Raw genomic sequence first — 18330 nt, forward strand, 5'->3', positions numbered from 1 at the left:
GAGGTCGCGGAGGTCCTCGGGAGCCTCGCACCTACGCGGCCATCTTGGTTGCGCGCTAGGCTCCTCCCTCCCTCTTGCCAATCTTGATCGTCTAGATCCCCCAATTCTGCCTGCCACCTCACTCTGAGGGTGTGTGTGGGGTCTTTTTGATTATTTATCAGTTTACGGTAGGTGAGGGAAATGGCTTTCTTGGAAAGATGGTCTGTAAGGAGGCGGTCCTCAAGAGGTGAGGACTCGGGGAGATCGTCCCCTTGGGTTAAGGTCTTAGTAAGTGCATGTTTAATTTGTAAGTAGCGGAACTGTTTCAAATCAGCCATGTGGTATGTTGTTTGCAGCTGAGTAAATGTCACCATTTTTCCCTTCCTCCACAAGTCTCCCACCCTGGAGATTCCAATGAGGTCTCAGCGATCAAAGCCTTTGTTATTTCGGAGCTTACCCAATCTAGGGGTATCTAATAGTGGCGTATGCTGGGTGATTACCCCATCCCAACAAAGCATGCGCTGTGCCGTTGTTGAAGATTGCATTAATCTCTTAGCATGAGCTGAAAGTCATTTTGTACTTGGCAGACATATTAGTTAGCTATGTGCTGGACATTTGCTGTTTCCCTCTCCCAGAGTCTTGCACATGCTCAGATGGGCCTAGCTAGTAGAATGCACCTGTTCCTAATATAGAACTGTCAGGCTGTTCTAACTGATGTCAGCAACTTATTACTCCTCCTACTTGTTGACTGTGCAGTTTCTGTATGACCATCTATGTGCATAACTCTTCTCATGTGTACATGTACCGCCTTCGTTTCAGCCCCTGTGTGGGTATATAATGCCCCTGTTCTCTGTACTCCTTAGAAAATGTCTCATACAGTGATTTGAGAATACTGTGTGACGCATTGTTTCCCTCTTCAGAGGTTAAATAAAAAGATGTCTTTTATATTACAGCTTCTGTGCCAATCTCTTCTTTGTTGGTTTAAAAGAACCAGGTGTATCAGTGAAGCCCCTGAGAAGGTTTTGATTTCTACACCGTGTACCAGGTGTGAATCGTGTGTGCAGTGGGGCCAAATAGAGTGCGTACCTTGGCCTTATTATAGAGCGCCCCTAGTAGTCAATCCGTGCCAAGGGTGTGCCTATCCAGCCGTAAGGCCGGCTCATCCTGCGGGGCGTGGAGCCACTGGTTCACTATTATAAGTTGGGAGGCCCAATAGTACCACTTGACATTAGGTAGGGCAATCCCGCCGTCGCACCATCCCCTAGTGAGTTTGGCCATTGCGATGCGAGGAGGTCGTCCGTCCCAGAGGAGGAGGCTCACCTCCGCTTCAATGGACTTAAAATATGAGGGAGGGACGGGGGTAGGTGTATTCTGGAGGGCATACAAGAACCTGGGGAGGGCCATCATCTTAAACAATGCCGCTCTGCCCAGCAACGTCAGGGTGTGCCAGTATTTCACATCACTTTTGAGCCTTCTGAGAGGGGGTAGGAGGTTGCGCTCATAGAATAGAGTGGGATTAGGGGTGATGTGGATGCCTAAATATTTAAAACCGTCTTCACTAGTTGGGATGTTCACTCCTCTGGGGAGTCGCGGGGGAGGACCATGGAGAATGTACATGATTCCCAATTGATTGTGTATCCCGAGAACCGGCCATATGATGCACAGATGTCGAGTAAGCAGTTGATCGAACGGCTGGGGGAGGCCATATATAGTAAAATATCGTCCGCATATAGGGAAATGCGGTCCTCCCAGCCCTCCGCCCACTTGATACCCCGGACCACTGAATCTCCCCTGATCCAGGCCGCAAGCGGCTCCAGCACCAGGGCAAATAAGAGAGGGGAGAGGGGACAGGCCTGTCTTGTTCCTCGCCCCAGCGGGAAGTCGTCGGACACCCGTCCGTTAACCACTACGTGCGCTAAGGGCTGTGTGTAAAGGAGCCGGACCCACGCAATGAATTTGGGACCAAAGCCAAAGCGGTGCAATACTGCAAACATGAAGGGCCATTTCACTCGGTCAAACGCCATACTGGCGTCTAGTGATAGGATAACTGCCTCCTCCTGCATAGTAGGCATTCGAGCCAGCACTCTGTGGAGGCGTCGTAAGTTCATTGCAGTGTTACGGCCAGGCATAAAACCGGACTGGTCAGGGTGTATGAGAGAGGCTAGGTGAGGCTGGAGCCGGGTGCCAAGCGCTTTAGCTAATATTTTAGCCTCCGCATCGAGGAGTGAGATAGGACGGTAGGAGGAGCATTGTTCCGGAGGTTTACCCGGCTTCGGGATGGCACCAGGGTTGCGATCCTTTGATCTCGTGGGAGCACTCCCCGTTCTAGGCTGTCTTCGTACATTCGTAGCAAGTGGGGTCCCAGCATTTCTACCTCTCTTTTGTAGAGCTCTATTGGGATACCATTCGGACCTAGCGCTTTACCAGGCTGGAGCCCCTTGATGGCCGCCACGATTTCGTCCACTGTAAATGGTGATTCCAGCGCCTGCATCTCAGTGTCCGCTAGTGCGGGCAGGGGAGAATCCTTAAGGAAGTCTAGATTGTCTTGTACGATGGCGGTCGTGGCGGGTTCTTAAACTGTCATAATATGTTGTGCGAAGGTTACAGTTATGTCATGTGGGTCAGTGATGTCAGCTCCAGTTGGCAGGCGTAGGCGAGCCACCCAGCGAGTTGCGCGCTCTTTTTTATCTAGCCATGCTAGAAGCTTACCGACTTATCCCCCACTTCGTAGATGGTGTGCTGCGTTTTTTTGGCTCGGGCCTTAGCCTCCTCCCACGCATGGGTTCTGTAGGCTTGCCCAGCTAGGGAGAGCGCGTGAGCAGTATCTATGGTAGGCTCTTTTGTGTGCGGCTTCAGCGCGGCCCACCGCTTGTTCAAGTTCATGCACCTGTTCCAGACGGTCCCGTTTATGTGATGTGATCAAAGAAATGGCTTGTCCCCACAGGACAGTCTTGTAGACTTCCCAGAGAGTGGCTGGAGAGGACACAGAGCTTGCGTTGTCCTGAAAGTAGTGTTTTGTGCTATGTAGATTTTTCCCAATGGCAGGGGCTTTCAAGTATCCTGGATGTATGGGATATATACGTCTCCTCCCTGTATAATATGCTGTATATGTCACTAAAATTGGGGAGTGATCAGAGATCCCTCTGGGGAGATGCATGATCTCCAGGACATTAGTAAGGCTCGCAGAGGAAGTGAAAATGTAATCAATCCAGGACATGCTGTTGTGGGTTCCCGAGTGATATGTGAAACTGCGGTCTGTGGGATGACATGTACGCCAGATATCTACTAGCCCTAGTGCATCTGAGAAAGCCCGTAGTGGGGTGTGGGGTGACCCCGGAGCCCTTCCCGGGAGCCGATCAAAGGCGGCGTCAAGAACAGCATTAAAGTCGCCCCCGATAATAAGCTCCCCCGGTGGTAGCGAGAGCAGGAAATCGCCACGGGCAGAGAAAGCTGCACCATGTAGTGCAGGGGGAATATAGACGGATACTAGGTTGTAGGCCCTCCCCTCCCACTGACAAGAGAGTGGGGCAAACCGTCCCTGGTCTTCTGTCTTAGTGTTGTCCACTATGAGTGGGCAGCTTTTTCGGATCAGTATTCCCACTCCCCGGGAGCCGGAGGTGAATTCAGAGTGGGCAACCATCTTGAAACCCCATCTGTCAAGTGCTTTGGTGGCCCTGCCCACCAGGTGTGTTTCCTGTAGGAGACTAACTGTTGGCGCATGCCTCTTAAGGTACTGTAGTGTAAGCCCCCTCTTAATTTGATCACAGAGACCGTTCACATTCCAGGATATTAGGGTAAGGGGGGGTGTGGTTTATGTGTATCCCCGATGTGCGGGTGTTCGGGACTGGAAGTCACTATTCCCGGGGTAGCCATGTGGTCATTAGGCATTGGAACGATGTGGGTGAGACGTGTAGGTTGGAGTGCGCTAGCTCTGAATTATATTGCATCAGCATTAATTGAAAAAACAACAGAGAAAACCCTTCAGGTCTGGACATCAGCAGAATTCCGTGACAAATGAGCAAGAACAGTCGTGTAACTATCTCTGCTTGCTGTAGTTGAATTTGTGTGTACATTAAAAAATAAAGAACCTTAAACATGAAACAAACCCCTCCCACCAACCCCCTCCCTGCTCCCCTGCCGGACGGATTGCCAACTAACCGCCACCCGAACATTGCAGAGTGCTTCAACCCCATTAAACAGTACTTGCGTGTAGGGGGGGGAGAAGCTCGAGAGGCCGCTCAGTCTACCCCTTCCTCAAAGACACATTTTGCAGCTGTGGAACGTAACATCTCTGGGTCGGAGTATGACTCCTCGGGCCTTTTTCCTGGGGGAAGGCCCATCTGGCCACCTTCCTTGCCTCCATGTGGGTGCGAATCTCATGACGGCTCATGCTATGGATGTGTCCCCTGGTTCAGGTCAGGTCCGACCATGTAGTGTCACCGTACTTTATACCTCGGCCTCAGTCTGTAGAGTGTCTCTTTCCTCGTGTCTGCGATTTCTGGATCCGTCGCCCTCTTCAAGTGGATGTTGACGTCTATCCGGCAGTTTGGATCGTTCCACCCGTCTCCAGCCCTTGAGCCAGTCGTGGGCCTCCTCAGGCGTGTCAAAAAACAGGTTCTTCCATCAGCTACTACTCGCAACTTCGCCGGAAACAACGTGAAGTGCTTCTTAGCAGTGAAAACTGTGAACACTCACCAAGCGGTTCTCTCCTTTGTCAGGGTATTAACTTACACGGGGGGGCCTGTGATGGCTCCACTACAAACTTATCCTGTCACCTGCGAGGTTCACTGGCTGCAGTGATTAATCCAATTTTTGGCCAACTTTCTAATGGGAGTTACATTATGTTGAATGATCACAGCTGCTGTCGCATGTTGCCAGGTATTCCCTATCTAGTTACGGGTACATCCAGGGTCACTTGCTGTATGCAAGTCCTGTTTCCACAAATAGACACAGTCAGGGAGTCGCCATTATGGCCTTCACTGAACATCTCTTTTATACGAATTGATACTTTAAGCAGAATGAAAGCCATTCTTTTACAGAAAACAGTGCCACTGACCTCGGCCAGAGCAACCTATGATCTACAAGTCGCAAGGACTTCTGCCGAGATACATACCCTTTTGTATACAAACTGCCCCGTACATTTCTCAGAAATGTTAGGTCGTATCTTAAACATGTCTGATACGGGCGGTATTATACATGTATTTAAAACCATATGTGCAGGACTGTTAGCACCTTTTCAAGCAGTCCTCGGCATATTTCCAAACTTCGTGCACTCTGTGTTTGGCGGACTGCCGCTCCTTCTAGCACTCGTTGCAGGGATCCTATTTTTGCTCCTACTGCTACGATATGGCAAGACAAATCACCAGCAACACCAAATTCGCCATGGAGAGAGCTCTATTGGAGATGAAGTGTCGTGAGCGCATCGTCCAAATTTTGGGTTTACCTCGTCTATGAGAATTAAACACCACATGGCTTCTGTAATTCAGACCAATCTGGCAAGATTGCATCTTACCTGTTCTACGCTGCCTGCTCTGCGGTGAAGAATGAGTGCTAGACATCTTACACTCCCATCAGTCATGCCTACAGATATCGATACTCTGCTGGACCCGGTAACGGCCCATGCTCTGTGTTGTCCCCAGCGGCTACCAATCCTGATGACGGCATTCATTGAGATCTCACAGACGCAAATTGCTACTGCTGAGGTACGAGAAGAAACATCAGGCACGCAGGTAACATTCGATTCGAACATTGCTGATGCAACCAATGCTGAAGGTGATAGTTCACATCTATGTGCAGTTAATCTTCTAAACGAGGTATTCCAACTTTCACCTACAACGGTAGACAACTTTTTGCCTACAGGATTAGAAGATTCCATGTTTTCTCCAGGCCCACACACTGACTTTTGATTCAGGCACACAGTGTTCTCTGAATTTGGCCTTCATTCTTTTCAGACAAGGGACTAACTTTGGAACTTTTTTCCTATGGTTAATTTTGGCACAGGAATCTGCTTATAGTAGAACTATTCATAGAGAACAGAATTCTTTGAAAATCTTCCAGGGACATTATGCCACCTTGTCACATCAACAATTGATTTGTGTTAACCTGATATGAAATGGTTTCGGTCCCTTTTCTTCTGTATTAACGAGCCATTTCATCATGTGTATATATTTTCTTTCTTTTTAGCATTTCCAATGCACACATATGCTTAGAATGAAATATTGCTTTTAATATGTACAGCACCTTATGCATAGCAATGGTTTTGTAATGCATTTTTAGGACGTATGTTTTTAGATATGTTTTAAGCATGTTTTAGTTAATCATGCGATACTATCTTTTAGATATGTTTAGTATGTTTGGGATTTAGTAATGTCGTTCATACGAAACTAGAGTGGGTGTTGTGTGTAGATTTAGATTCTGTACATAGGTTTCCCGAAATATATGCCCGTATATAGGTACAATTCATATTGCCCTTATTTAGTCATAGAAAATCCAGCCCTTATTTAGGCATTGTCCATGCTAACCAAATACAGGCATGGTCTCCTACATCCGTCAATCCACGTAACAACGAGTTCTTGGTAAACCAGACTCTTAAGCCTTTAGGAATTTCCCTTGCTTGGATATTGATTTCTCCAAGAACTCATTTATTATGCATGAACATCTATTCCTTAGGGGTTCATTCATGACGTTCCGATGCCTGACTTTTACGTCAATACAGGCATTCCTAAACACCTTCAAGGTATAAATATACCTGCACTTGCCCTGGCAAACCACGGTTCCGGTACGGTCCAGTCCGACTGCCTACTTGCGGTTCGCCACGACAAGTTCGGAAGGAGATCGAGTTCCCGCCTGATGCACTGACCAGACACTGTCATCCTCCTCGCAGAGAATCCAGCTCCAGTGTTTCTGACTCCCCTTGTGGGGTGTTAGATATCGAGTCCCGGAAAGAGATTCCAACCTCACACATTCTAAGGTATGGAGCAGACTAGAACTTAGAGAAACTTTTGGCAAAACTAAAACTATAGCAAGCTATACTTTAGAAAACAGCACCTACTTCTTACCTTGTTCTACACTTAGGTTAGGTACACTGGGGTAGAACTATTTAGAAGCATCAGATGAGTATTAACATTTTACCCTGTGTTATTTATGTATGTAATTTATGAATATATGTCATAGCTACAAACCATGCTATTGCAGTATTATTTTATCTTACTGCTAACCCTGTACGTATTGTACTTCGCATCCTGTCTTACGATTGTAGCAGTTTATATCTCTTGCATGAGAAATAAGACTGGTCAATAAACCCCTTTTAATTAAAACGCCTGTCTCTCTATTTCTGTTCAACTCTGTAGAAACGTAGCATGCACGATTGACTGAGTGAAACTATTATCTATTGTTTCCACGGTTCTGAGATTGTTCCGACTCTAAGAGGAAACACAGTTGTCATGTTTATGCAGTTGTCAGAAACGAATCCCTTCTTGTATATTCGAGAAGTTTCTAGTGACCTCTGAGTTAGCTGGCACACACACGTAATTAAGTTTAATGTACTCGATAGAGACATGCTGATCTCAGTCCTATGTCAAAACGATAGTGTATATTATTCCAATGCACAGAGCCTATCAGGGATATAGGAACTACACTACAAAGCATGCAGTCGGTCAGCCACCTCGAACACTGTCACTCTAATCTGCGGAGTTCCACAGTGAACCTCACTCAGCCCCACCCTGTTCAATGCTTACATGACTCCACTCACCAGCCACACTCGCACCCATAGAGTTAACGCTATATCCTAATTATCTCTTCACTGACAACACCCAGCTCATACTCTCCCTCTCTGATAAGACAACAACCGGACCAATTTCTTCACCTGCATGAGTGAAGTTGCCAGATTGGTAAAAACCAAATACCTCAACTTCAACACAGATGAAACAGAAGTAGTGGTCTGGGACACTATTTTGTGGCTTGCCGAACCCCGACCCACGCAAAGAACCTCGGAATAGTAATCAACAACTAACTCGAATGGAGTCTCAGTCTCCTGCTTCCACACATTCGAGTTGCTCAAGAAGATCTTCAAATGGCTTCCCACCAGCACTTGCTAAACTTTCACCCAAGCCCTCATCCCCAACAGGCAGGACTATGGTAATGCATGCTATGCCCGTATCAACGCTCAACTAACCAGAAGACTCTAGACCAATAAAACTCAGTGGGCAGGCTCACTCTCAACCTCATACCCTGCACCACATCACCCTGCATATCAAAGAGCTCCACTGGCTCTCATTCCACAAACAAGCACTCTTCAAAATCTTCATGCATGCATAAAAAGGCTTACACAACATTAGGTATGCATGCCTCAACAACTGCATGAACTTCCACAAATCCTCCCAGACACCTACACTCAGCTAGACTCCACTGCAGAATCCGATCCAGTAGTTGTGCCTTCTCTTACCTCGCTCCAAAAGCTTATAATGAGCCGCCCTTGCACATCAGAGCCGTCTCTTCAGTTCTTGAATCCTGCAAGAAACTGAAGACCTGCTCTTCACCTAACCCCGATCATGGCTTGGCCCATACAGCTTCTGCTACAGCACAAGGATACCCTCCCAGATGAGTTAACATAACAAGTATCTATAAAAATCTCTTCTGTAGTCAAATGCAGGCTAAAATTATCTGAGAGGTTTGCCTCTTTGGTCTAAAATATTCTAACATAGATTAAAGTAATCTGAGAACTTTCCGATTCACTAACAGAGAGAGAAGTAAGCAGCATAATCATCTTTAATGCAGCTTGTACCACTGTTTTTCCAGTATGTGCCATGTATGTGCCCTACATGACAACTCCATGTGATACCTATGCTGTGTATAAGCGTGGAAGAGTATAGCACTGCTGCACCGATGTACTTGATCTGTGTATGAATAAAGCTTACACTGCTACTGCCTGTCCTTTATGTGTTCTGTGTGTAAGGAATGTACTCTTCTTGCTACATATGCTACGCCTGTTCTTGGTGAGAGAGCAGCTAACACTGCTGATGCCCAAGCCGAAGCAGTTCTGGGAGACAGGGAATCCTGCATTGCTGCTGCACTGCTGTAGCTCTTCTGAGTCTCTTTGTGGAGCTTGAGAAATGTATTCACTGTACTTAAGCCACTCTATTGGCCTTGCCACTGCTTGTCTTGTTTTACTGCTCTGAGAAGCTGGGCACCAAAACTGGGAAGTAGGACAAGTGATTTGAGATGCTAGCCTTCATCGGTCAATTTGCTGCCTTCATCGTGAAGATGCATAAATGTAGTAGTGCTTCCATACATATTCTACAACACTTTCACTACACTCCTCAAAGGCACAGAGGAAGGGAAGCAGCACAGGCTGTCCAAGAGTTTGGGTTAAGAATGTTGGACTTTGTAATTATCAGTTAAGAAATAGTGGATGTGATTGGCAGCAAATGACTCTTCTTTACTATGATCGCCACTGGCTTAGACAATGCAGACAAATGCACAACTTGTGGTGATAGTAGAGAAAAATGTGATGTTGGAGGAATGATAGCACAAATTATCTATAGCTCTTTCCAACCCACATTCAAGGGTTTTACAAAATGTTTGCCCATTGTTTTAATCATGTCATATCGCATTCTAATAAGATCATATTATTGAAATATTTTGCCAGCTTGACTGTCTTGCTTGTGACTGCTTTATATGTCCATGTCAGTATCATAAAAATAGTTCAACATAAAAACGAAAGGTAATTTATTGTTAGAAATGAACATTAAGACGTTTTTATACATACAGTACAAATTCAGCAAATACCATTTACCAATATAGAAAAAGATATGACGGACAAAAACAATTAAAGAGGTAAAAATATTTGGAGGAGACTTTGTATAAAGTGGAAGTTGACTACCCACATGAGGATCAAAAACATATTTCATCTTCTACCATTGAAGGGCTTTGGAAAAATCTTCCTGCAAGTCCAACTAAAATATAATTTCTCAGCAGTAGCGGTCCTCCCTTTTGGTTGTTTCCAGCAGACCTCCAGTTCTGCCCCACACATGTTTTTCCATCTGATGGACTATTAATCTATATTGCTTGAACTTCAGGCTTGGAACTACTCTAACACAGCAATGAGCACCCCATGCATTCTCTCATCATGCACTGTTGTGTTACGAAGGCAGCTCTACCCTACATTTGGAAAAGATGTATAGACATTTCTGTTTCACTGACTATCTTGTGTGTTTATGATGCACCCAGAATTAGCCAAAAGAGTCATTCAAGGTCTCTTTCAAAATTTTACAAAGTAAAAATTAAAAAGTTGAATTTCCGCGATAATGAATGTGTAGATGTTCACACAGTCAGTGACAGAAGGTCGCTTGATTAAACCGGATCTTCACATTAGATCAGGAGGTTCCTCTCTCTGTATTAGTGGTTCTCACCAATCACATGAAGCAGCACTGGAAGCAGAAGCACAGGCTGCTCAAAGTAGTTTTTAGAAAAGGTGCAAGAGGTTAATGCAGAGAATTTAGAGACTGGCGTGAAAGATCCATGAGCACCACAGGAAAGAAGAGAGCACTTCTACAGAGAAATTAGAGCTGTTCTACAATTCATTTCCAAAGCGGCAGAGATTACATGGTTTGCAAACAGATCCCAAAGCCCAGTCAGGAGCAGGAGGGAGAAGTTGCAATGATAAGTCCCCATGCACGCAATACTCACGGGAGGCCTTGGAATTCGGGAGTGCACTGACCTGGTGCCCTTGAGGAGAGAGAGACACAATTCTGGGATAAGACAGAGAACAATGCCTGTGAACCTGGGATCATTGCGCTACTCTTCAGCCCTCCAGGAAGCTATGCAACCTGGCCTGGCATTGGAGGTGTCCAAATCACTCCATGTGTGGTACATCAAGGTCCACAAGAAAGATAGAGTCTATTCGTCAGTTAATACATATTGATGATATAATACAGCCACAAGAGTTCTGGTATATGATTCAAGGTAGATTTCACTCACCTTCACAAGCGCTGTTCATATTAAGGCAGCAGCTTTTCAGCATGCCACAGTATTAAAGGGTTTTTGGTTATAACCACACATGCAAGGGAGCACTATTAATATTAACATTTACCCTACAAAAAATGAATTTCACATGCATAAGGGAAATTGCTGTGACTAACTTTTTACCATAATTCACCCTCCAAGAGCGTCTAAATAAAGAAAATAGTATTTTCTAGCTAGTGCACAGATGACTCCCCAGAGGCCTCGCTGCCCTCACTGTGGGGCAGATTTACAAGCCCCTTGCGCCACTTTTCCGTCACTTTTCCCATGTTAAAAGTGACGCAAAAGTGGTGCAAGGGGCTTGTAAATAAGCCCCTGTGTGTCTCAGTTCTTGATGTTATAAAGGAACAATGTTCCCTTTCAAACAAGGTCATACAAAGCAATAATACACAGAGATATAATGGTATTTATGTTAATGAACTCCCAATGGAAATTGTAAGTTTAATAAACTAAAAAATTAAAAAAGCCATGGAAGTGGGGCAATATACAACTAGAAATGAAGTCAATAGAACTCCCAGAAGAAAACAAGTTACTTACCTGTAACTTTGGTTCCCCAGTATTGGTAACTTTCATAGATTCTCATGCTTTGTATCATTCCCCGTCGTCGGAATGGGAGCCTCGGTAAATAAAAAATATATCATAACCATAGAAACAAAAGAGAAAATAGGCTTAGGCCTCATCTCATTTTGTAGTATATCACCCTCTTTGTGTAAAAGAGCCCAAACTTTTGCCAGGACCAATCAGCATAGCCTCACCCCTTGGAACCTTCCTGAGAGAGCTCAGAACCTCAGATTTTCGTAGCCGTTGTGCTAACAGCCACTACCTCAGTAAACCGTCAGAGCTTTCCCAGGGGAGGTGGGTGGGCGCATGAGAATCTATGAAAGTTACCAATACTGGGGAACCAAAGTTACAGGTAAGTAACTTGTTTTCTTACCCCAGTATTGGAACTTTCATAGATTCTCATGCTTTGTATCAGAATAGCTAGCAGTAAATCACAAAGCACATTTTGGTAGACACCTGGTCTTACATAACCATCTCAGCTTACAGTTACAACTAGTATATGGTGACCAAGAAGAAACAACAATACTGAACCAAATGTGCTTACCAGGATGGAGGGATTGTAGGGAAAGCTCACCTCTCAATGAAAAAGATTTCTGAGGACTGCTTCACCAACAGCAGCGTCATCTCGTCCCACCGACTCCAGGCAGTAGTGTTTCGTGAAGGTGTGTACACTGCTCCACGTTGCTGCCCTGCAAATGTCCTTGATAGCAACTCCAGCAAAAAGAGCCACTGAAGATGCCATTGCTTGTGTAGAATGAGCCCGGGCCCTTCTGTCCAAAGGTTTGCCCGCAGCCTGATGACAGAATTGAATTGCACTGGAGATCCAGCGGGAAATGCCACTCTTAGCGAGCGGCAACCCCTTCCGTGGTGCACTGTAGGAAATAAATAGCTGCGTAGACTTCCTGAAAGGTCGTGTGCGCTCGAGATAGAATTTCAGACATCTCTGGACATCCAAAGAATGCAATGTTCGTTCCGCCTGGGTCGAGGGACGTGGAAAAAAGGAATTGAGAATCAAGGGTTCATTCAGATGAAAATCCGAAGGCACCTTCGGGATGAATTTTGGATTGGTTCTCTAAATTAGCACATCCTTTTTGAACTGCAGAAAAGGCTCCACTATGGACAGAGCCTGGAGTTCACTAACCCTCCTGGCCGAAGTCAATGCTAAGAGGAGGGCTAGCTTCCAAGAGAGGAACTTCAAGTCCGCCCTGTGAATCGGCTCAAAAAGAGCTTTCATGACAGACCCTCCAGGATTTCGCGATTTCGCGATTTCGCGGCTTGCCGCGAAATCGGCACTTTTGTAAAAATGCCGCGATTTTTACAAAAGTGCCCGCGAAATCGGCACTTTTGTAAAAATGCCGCAATTTTTACAAAAGTGCCTGCGAAATCGGCAATGTACAACCCCTGTCAGGTAGCAATAACAGCAAGACCCCAATAATGAAGCATGACGTAAATGAACATTTGTTGTGTGAGGAGTATTTTAAAAACATGCAATGTTCCGTGGACCCCTACAGTGTATTTTCTAACTCTAAAACTGTATATGTGGGGGATACATTTATGCGTTGTAATGGCTATTTTAATATTTATACCTTATTATGCTGCCACTGCCTTGTAAGAGTGATGTGTATTAAAGCTGTAAGTTTAGCTAACAATCCCAGTGATGAAAACAATACCCATATACCATATATGCCTTTCTTGCATGTACGCAGCCAATTATTCTTGATTCTTTTCAAACTTGTAACTAGTGCATGTTAGAAATACTTTTTTGTTTCGTTAGGTATTGTAAATTTTTGCCCTTATTGTGCTGGCCTTGCACTATGTTTTGTAACTTGTAACGGTAACGACAGCACAGTGAGGCCAACAGCCATCACAGAAAATAACTGCTGCAGCATACATAGTGAAGACGTATTAAAATGTATTCACTATGAATGCTTCTGCAGCCATCTTCTCTGTTTACTGCTGGCCTCGGCAAACTCACACATGGCAGAGTGAAAACGCTTCCTAAAAGGACCTTTAAAAGTCAGCTGGAAGTGTTTTCACAGTTGACTATTAAAGGGCAATTCAGTAAGCTTCCTTTTCTGTCTTGCCACTGAAGTCTTCTTCTACGTCCTTTTCCACCGCGGCCGTTACACTACACACTGAGACAGACACACAGACAAACAGAGGCGCACAAACACAGAGACACACACACAGGCACAGATAGACACACATAGATAGAGTCACAAACACACAAGAGCCACACATAGGCAAACACAAACAGACCCACACACAGAGACAGAGATACAGGGACACACTAAAACAGACACGCAATGATAGATAGACATAGACAGGAACACACACGAAGAGAGACACCCAAAGACAGAGACACACACACAGAGACAGACATACATAGACGCACATACAGAGACACACACACAGACAGAGATACCAATGAAATACACACAGACACACATACAACACACAAAGGCACATACGGAGACAGAGCGCATACATTAAGACAGAGTGCACACAATGAGACAGAAACACACACAGACCAAGAAACACATCCAAAGACCCACACACTAAGTCGTACATACAGAGATGCAGAGACAGAAATGAACACACAGAGACACACACAGAAACAGATGCCCAGTTGGAGACGTACAGACAGAGACGTACAGACACTGAGGTACAGACAGAGACGCACAGACAGAGGTGCACAAACAGAAACGCACTGACAAATGCAGAGTGGAGCTGCAGGGGCTCTTAGAAGGGGTGAAACAACAGCGAGGCCGCATTAACATGCAAATGGTCTTTAAAAGACCTGTGAAGTGCTCGGGTGCGGCTGTGTGTGTGTCCGGGAAGCTGTCTGGGCTGCCGCACACGACGGGGGGGGGGCTGAAGCCCTTTGCGTCCAATGGGTGTTGCGCGCCTGCCCACAGGGGTATCGAAAACAACTCCCCATTAAACTCTTCTCCCCTCAATCAGATCACCTGCTGTCCATACACTTCTGTGAGGTGGAGGCAGCATCTGATATACTCAAGACATCTGATGGCCCAGCAAACCGGGAGCGTTTTCTACTCTGCAGGATCCTGATCCAATATAAGTAAAGGACCTGATCCAAGCGGCCTTGAAGGCATGTAAAGCACAAGGGCAAAGAGCAACTCTGTGTGGTGCAGACCTGTGGGCTATCGTCAGCGCCTCTGACCTATCGCGAGACCCTGATTAATCCCATTTAAAATATTAGGAGTGCCCCCGTACCAACTCATTTCCCGTTTCCTTGACATGATGTTAAAATTATAATCTTAATTTATTTATATAACATTAATTTAGAGGTTGACTTTTAAGTGCCATATTTATTTAGGTCTAGCATGTGTCCAGCCGCCCTCAGACTTTCAGGCGAGAAAAGGGTTAAGGATGTGCCAAACACCGGTCCCGCAATGTGTCAAAAGGTGTGATAACTGCTACCAACCTATACTAAAGCAAATGGAGAATTGCATTTCCAAAGGATAACAGCCTTCACCTGTGGGCTGCTTCATCTGTTCCATATTCCAGGTTCCCTATTCAAAGTGGAATACTCTGCTAAAAGAGTTTCCATTGACTTACGGGTGAAAATGAATGATTATGAGTAAAATAATGTGTCGCAAAAATGCCGCTAAATTTCCATAATTGTGCCGCTAAATTTCCATATTTGTGCCGCTAAATTTGCGAATCCATGCCGCTATATCCTGGGGGGTCTGTCATGAGCTGAGCCAGTACTAGGTTGAGCTGCCAGATCGGTGGAGGTGCTCGGACCGGAGGATACATTCGAAACAACCCTTTAAGGAACTGATTTACAATCCTTGCGGACCATAGAGATGGCCCCGATGTCTTCCGTCGAAAACGGGATATGGCAGCCAGATGTACCTTGACAGAAGAGTGCGCCAAACCTGATTTAGCCAGTGACAGGATGTAAGGCAAAACCTGATGTGGCAGGGATTTATAAGGATGGAGTTTATTCCTCTGGCACCACAGACAAAACCTCTTCCATTTTGCCCTGTATGTCTTATTAGTGTTTGGCGCCCGCGCCTGAGACAAAACATCCCTGCACTCCCTGGAGAGATTCAGATGACGGAATTCTCTGTATTCAGGAGCCACGCCGTCAAGTGTAGTGACTTCGGATCCGGATGGAGCACCTGTCCCTGATCCCGCGATAACAGAGATGGAATCAGCGGCAAGCGAATTGGGCGATCCTGGGAGAGAAGCAGGAGTTCCGTGAACCAGAACTGCCGGGCCCACGCTGGAGCAATGAGAATCATCTTGCACGGTTCCGCCCTGACCTTCCTGAGAACTCGAGGAATGAGAGGAATGGGAGGAAAAGCGTAGCAAAATGCTCCGAACCAAGCAATCGAAAGGGCATTCCCCAGCGATCCTCGATGGGGAACCTTGCTTGCGTAAAACCGACATTTGGCGTTCTCCGGGGACGCAAAGAGGTCTATGGTCGGAGTACCCCATCTCTCGAACACTCCCTCCAGCGTGGCTTGGTCTAATTCCCACTCGTGAGTCACTGCCGTCTGACGACTCAGAGCATCCGCCGTGATGTTGAGGCAACCTGCTAGGTGCTCGGCTTGTAGGGTGATCTTGTGAGAAATCGCAAAATCCCAGATCGTCTGAGCTTCTTTGGACAGAGTCCGCGATCTTGTTCCCCCTTGCTTGTTGATATAGTGCATGGCCGTCGTGTTGTCTGTCTGGACCAGCACTGCACGATTCTGAAGTCTGGGAAGGAACGCCCGCAAGGCTAAGCGAAAAGCAATCAACTCCAAGAGGTTGATGTGATGTAGGCTCTGCGCTGGACTCCAGTGACCGCTGATTTGAAGCTCCTGGAGAACCGCTCCCCAGCCTTCTAAGGAGGCATCTGTGGTCACTACCATAGGAGAAGGAGGAGTCCGGAATGTTAATCCTACTGCGATGTTCTCCTTTACCGGCCACCACTCGCAGGCCTTGCGCATACCTGGTGTTATCCACACCTTGTCGTTGAACGACCCTTCTGCCTGGCGCCATTGCTTGTCTAACTCCTCCTGCAGAGGACGCATATGAAGCCTGCAATGCGGTATTAATGGTATGCAGGATGATATCGATCCGAGTAAGGACTTGTACCGGCGAACCGACACATTTTTCCTCTGCAGCACTTGACGAGCGGAGATGATCAGCTTGCGTTGACGCTCCTCCGACGGACGAGCGGTGCATAGTGTCGTGTCCAGAATAGCTCCAAGGAACCTTTGGGACCTGGAGGGTATCAGCACCGACTTGGATCTGTTGAGCTGAAGACCCAAGTGGGCGAACAATTGAATGCAAGTTGACACGGCTTGAGAAGTTGCCGTGAGCGATGGAGCCTTGACGAGCCAGTCGTCCAAGTATGGGAACACTTCTAAGGATTGCTTTCTGAGAAAAGCAGCGACTGGTGCCAGCATCTTCGTGAATATCCGAGGTGCAGACCGAAGGCCAAACGGAAGCACCTTGAACTGGAAATGGCTCTTGCCTACTGTGAAGCGTAGATATTGCCTGTGAGCTGGGTGGATTGGAACGTGGAAGTACGCATCCTCTAAATCCAGGGACGCCAAAAAATCGCCCGGATTCAGTAGACGGAGAATGTCTTGGAGAGTGACCATCCTGAAGGAGAGCTTGATGAGATAGGTGTTGAGCTCCCTTAGGTCTAGTATAGGACGCCACGTATCTTACGTCTTCCGAACCAGGAAGAACCTGGAATAGAAACCCTTGCCCCTCTGCGAAAGAGGTACCGGTTCTATCGCCCCCTTGATGAATAGTTGGTGGGCTTCGAGATGCAACAGTCGGAGATGTTTTGGGGGACGGGCGTCCGGAGCTCTCGTTGGAGGAAGATCTTGGAATTCCAACGTATGGCCACTCTGAACAATATTCAAAACCCACCGGTCCGATGTTATAAGGACCCAGCTGTCCAGACAATAGGAGATCCTGCCCCCAACCGGTGTCCTTGGTAGGGGAGGAACAGTAGTCAGAGCCAGGAGGCCGCTATTGCCTCTTGGCATTGTCTCGTCCCTGACGATTCTGACGTCCTCTCTGGGACTGACGAGAGAAAGATGCCGATTGACCTTGGCGTTGGTTTGAGTACTGATTCTTATATGACTGTCCTGACTGTGATGAATACTGACGTTGGTTTCCTTTATAAGTAGAGAACCCTCGTCCACGTGCTCCTCTGAATGGAACCCTGCGATAATTTAAGGATCCTAAGGACTTTGCTGTGTCCGTGTCCTTCTTTATGCTTTGCAGGGCCTCATCGACATGCTTACCAAAAAGCATTTCTCCGTCAAAAGGAAGGTCCAGGATCTTATTTTGGACCTCCTGATGGAGCCAGGTTGCTTTTAACCAGCTTTGACGGCGCAAGACCGCTGACCCTGCCAAAGCCCTGAAAGCAGTAGAGGCTATGTCCATAGCACAGTCAATGACTTCCAAAGAACATCTCTCTACTTCCATGAGAACCTGCTTGGCCTCCTCCTGACTCGAATCTGGTAGCAGATCCATAAACGGCTCCATGTCGCACCACATCTGGCGGTCGTACCTGCCTAGAATGGCTAATGAATTTGCCGCTCGAACTAACAAACTGGCCATGGTGGAAAATCTCTTTCCTACATTGTCCAGCCGCCTGCCATCCTTATCCGGAGGCGTAGTCAAAGGTGTTGACGGATTCTTGGACTTGCTTTGTGCGGCCTGAGATATTACAGAGTCAGGCTTTGGTTGTCCTAGAAGACATGCAGGACTGCCCTCCGGGGCCTTGTATTT

The 18330-nt window shown here is 46.6% G+C and overlaps 1 protein-coding gene across 1 annotated transcript in view; it reads right to left on the reverse strand.

Moving 5' to 3' along the window:
* WDR97 (WD repeat domain 97) overlaps positions 1-18330 on the reverse strand; it is a 619749-nt gene that overhangs the window by 272780 nt on the left and 328639 nt on the right. Inside the window, exon 18 of the mRNA XM_085604522.1 lies at positions 10666-10704. Coding sequence (XP_085460648.1) covers positions 10666-10704 — 39 coding nt within the window. The remainder of the gene's footprint in view (positions 1-10665; positions 10705-18330) is intronic.

The sequence above is a fragment of the Triturus cristatus genome, chromosome 5_1 (genome assembly GCF_964204655.1).
Source record: "Triturus cristatus chromosome 5_1, aTriCri1.1, whole genome shotgun sequence".
NCBI classification, from domain to species: domain Eukaryota; kingdom Metazoa; phylum Chordata; class Amphibia; order Caudata; family Salamandridae; genus Triturus; species Triturus cristatus.